At 48.2% G+C, this 2,500-nt stretch overlaps 1 protein-coding gene across 1 annotated transcript in view; it reads left to right on the forward strand.

Moving 5' to 3' along the window:
- The window catches only part of LOC111964641 (putative neural-cadherin 2), a 133,048-nt gene that overhangs the window by 89,249 nt on the left and 41,299 nt on the right, over window positions 1–2,500 (forward strand). The window contains 1 exon segment of the mRNA XM_070443811.1: window positions 1,456–1,626. Coding sequence (XP_070299912.1) covers window positions 1,456–1,626 — 171 coding nt within the window.

Below are 2,500 nucleotides of genomic sequence, written 5' to 3' on the forward strand. Positions count from 1 at the left end.
GTGATGGGGAACTCTCACATGAACGGACAAATCCCTGGTACCCTGGCCTTAAATATGATTTTAGGGGGACGGTTGAACTAATTTCCTTGTTGCGCTTAGAATGGAATAACATTTTAATTCCTTGTGGAATATCAGGCAAAGGGCTTAGTAAGCACTTGTTGGAGAGTGTGGAGGAGGGAGAGGACGCTTAGATAAGACAGTCCCTTGTGTCTATGGCAGGGCAACCTTAGCGAGAACACTGGTTCCCCTAAGCCACCACTCAACACTAAACAACCATATTTGTATTGGGGGATTAAAAGACAGCAGCCAAAATAATACCTTTATAATACCTTGATAAGATACTTAATGTATTGACAAGGCAAGACCAACAGGCACATTTGATATGAAATTGTCTGAACCAAACAGGAGAGGACAAAGGTGAAATGATGAGCGTGACGGAGATGACCCAATGTGACGGAGGAGTGACAGAGGTGACCCTTACACTGGTAGCGGCTGTTCTCAAACTTGGGGTCGTTGTCGTTTCTGGTCGGCGATGAGGATGGTGATCTGGCAGATGCCGATGAGGGGCTCCTGGCCAGGTCTGTCGCCGTGACAGACAGGGCGTACTCTCTCTGGCGCTCGCGGTCGAAACTCACTGTGGTGCTGATCACACCTGGAGACACACACACACACACACACACCAACACACACACACACCAAGAGAGAGAGGAACATGCCAAGTTGCCAGTTCAAAGTAGAGACAGCTGGTGTTCTCCTCGGGGGCAGAACTACACTCCACTGCAGTCCGGAACACTCCAGGGTCAGACCAGAATCCCCTCTTAGCATAGCTCAGATCAGCTCAGCACAGCTCGGCCCCAAAGATGAATATTTCAGCAGGGACTTGCCCACAGGGTYAGTGGGTTCCTACACGGGAGGAGGAGTGCTAAGTGTGCAAAATCTGGCAACCCGTTAGATTTGGCAACTCCTTGCTTCCCACATCATGCGTTAACTAGTCTTTTTGTGATGGATGTTGAATGCTGGCTGGGGTAGTAACAGTCCACCTGTGCTGGTTGACCAGTGTGTCCCATTGGCTACTGGTCATTTTTAGGACTTACCTTGACAACTGACAAATGCAGCATCAATGCCAACGGTGTTGTGTGAACTCTGCCCCCTCAGTGCCATAACTACAGCGTCAACACCGTTGTCCTGGAGAACCAGCCACCTGGGACGTCTGTCCTGCGCGTGCACGCCCTCGACGCAGACATGGGGGTCAACGGAGAGGTAAAATATGGGATCATGCACCGAGACGGGACATCATCCAGCTTCGTCATAAACCCTGACACAGGTTAGAAAACAGACTTCAGTCAAACTGTATCAAGACATCTCTAATTGATTGCTGTGGAATGGCTGACTGTACGTATCTAGAGGACATCAGTAACATTCAGTAAAATACATTGTGTGTGTGTGTGTCTCCAGGTGTGATCAGCACCACTGTGAGTTTCGACCGCGAGCGCCAGAGAGAGTACTCCCTGTCTGTCACGGCGACAGACCTGGCCCAGGAGCCCCTCATCGGCATCTGCCAGATCACCATCCTCATCGCCGACCAGAACGACAACGACCCCAAGTTTGAGAACAGCCGCTACCAGTGTAAGGGTCACCTCTGTCACTCCTCCGTCACACCTTGGGTCATCTCCGTCACGCTCATCATTTCACCTTTGTCCCTCGTCTGTTTGGTTCAGACAATTTCATGATCAAATGTGCCTGTTGGTCTTGCCTTGTCCAATACATTAAGTAATCTTATCAAGGTATTATAAAGGTATTATTTTGGCTGCTGTCTTTTAATCCCCCAATACCAAATATGGTTGTTTAGTGTTGAGTGGYGCTTAGGGGAACCAGTGTTCTCGCTAAGGGTTGCCCTGCCATAGACACAAAGGGACTGTCCCCTTATCTAAGCGTCCCTCTCCCCTCCTCCACACCTCTCCAACAAGTGCTTACTAAGCCCTTTGCCTGATATTCCACAAGGAATTAAAATGTTATTCCATTCTAAAGCGCAACAGAGGAAATTAGTTCAACCCGTCCCCCATAAAATCATATTTAAGGCCAGGGTACCAGGGATTTGTCCRTTCATGTGAGAGTTCCCTCCATCACCTTGTTGTGCCAAGTGTAGTTTAAGGTCAAAGGTCAAGTCAAAACTGTGCTTGCTCAGCAATGTCCAACAGCTCAAGGACCCAATGTCCTCCTATCCCAGTCCAATGTCACTGCCTTGTGGCTTCTGTGTTATGTCTTAACAGTTTTCAAGGTAAAGCAATATTGTGAAAGGTAAGACTTAGCAGCCCCCCTGAAGTCCCAATAAACCATATGCTGATGTATATATTAAATCACAGGTAATCCTGGAAAGCTTTTAAGACTGATGAAAACGTTTACGCCTCCCTGCTCTCCGGAGTCCGTGTTTGTTTACCACGTGTGCAAATATGTGTGTTGATAAGCCCCATGTCAGAATCCCTTTTATCACATTAGAACA

Source organism: Salvelinus sp. IW2-2015, linkage group LG6.1, assembly GCF_002910315.2.
Source record: "Salvelinus sp. IW2-2015 linkage group LG6.1, ASM291031v2, whole genome shotgun sequence".
Lineage (NCBI taxonomy): Eukaryota > Metazoa > Chordata > Actinopteri > Salmoniformes > Salmonidae > Salvelinus > Salvelinus sp. IW2-2015.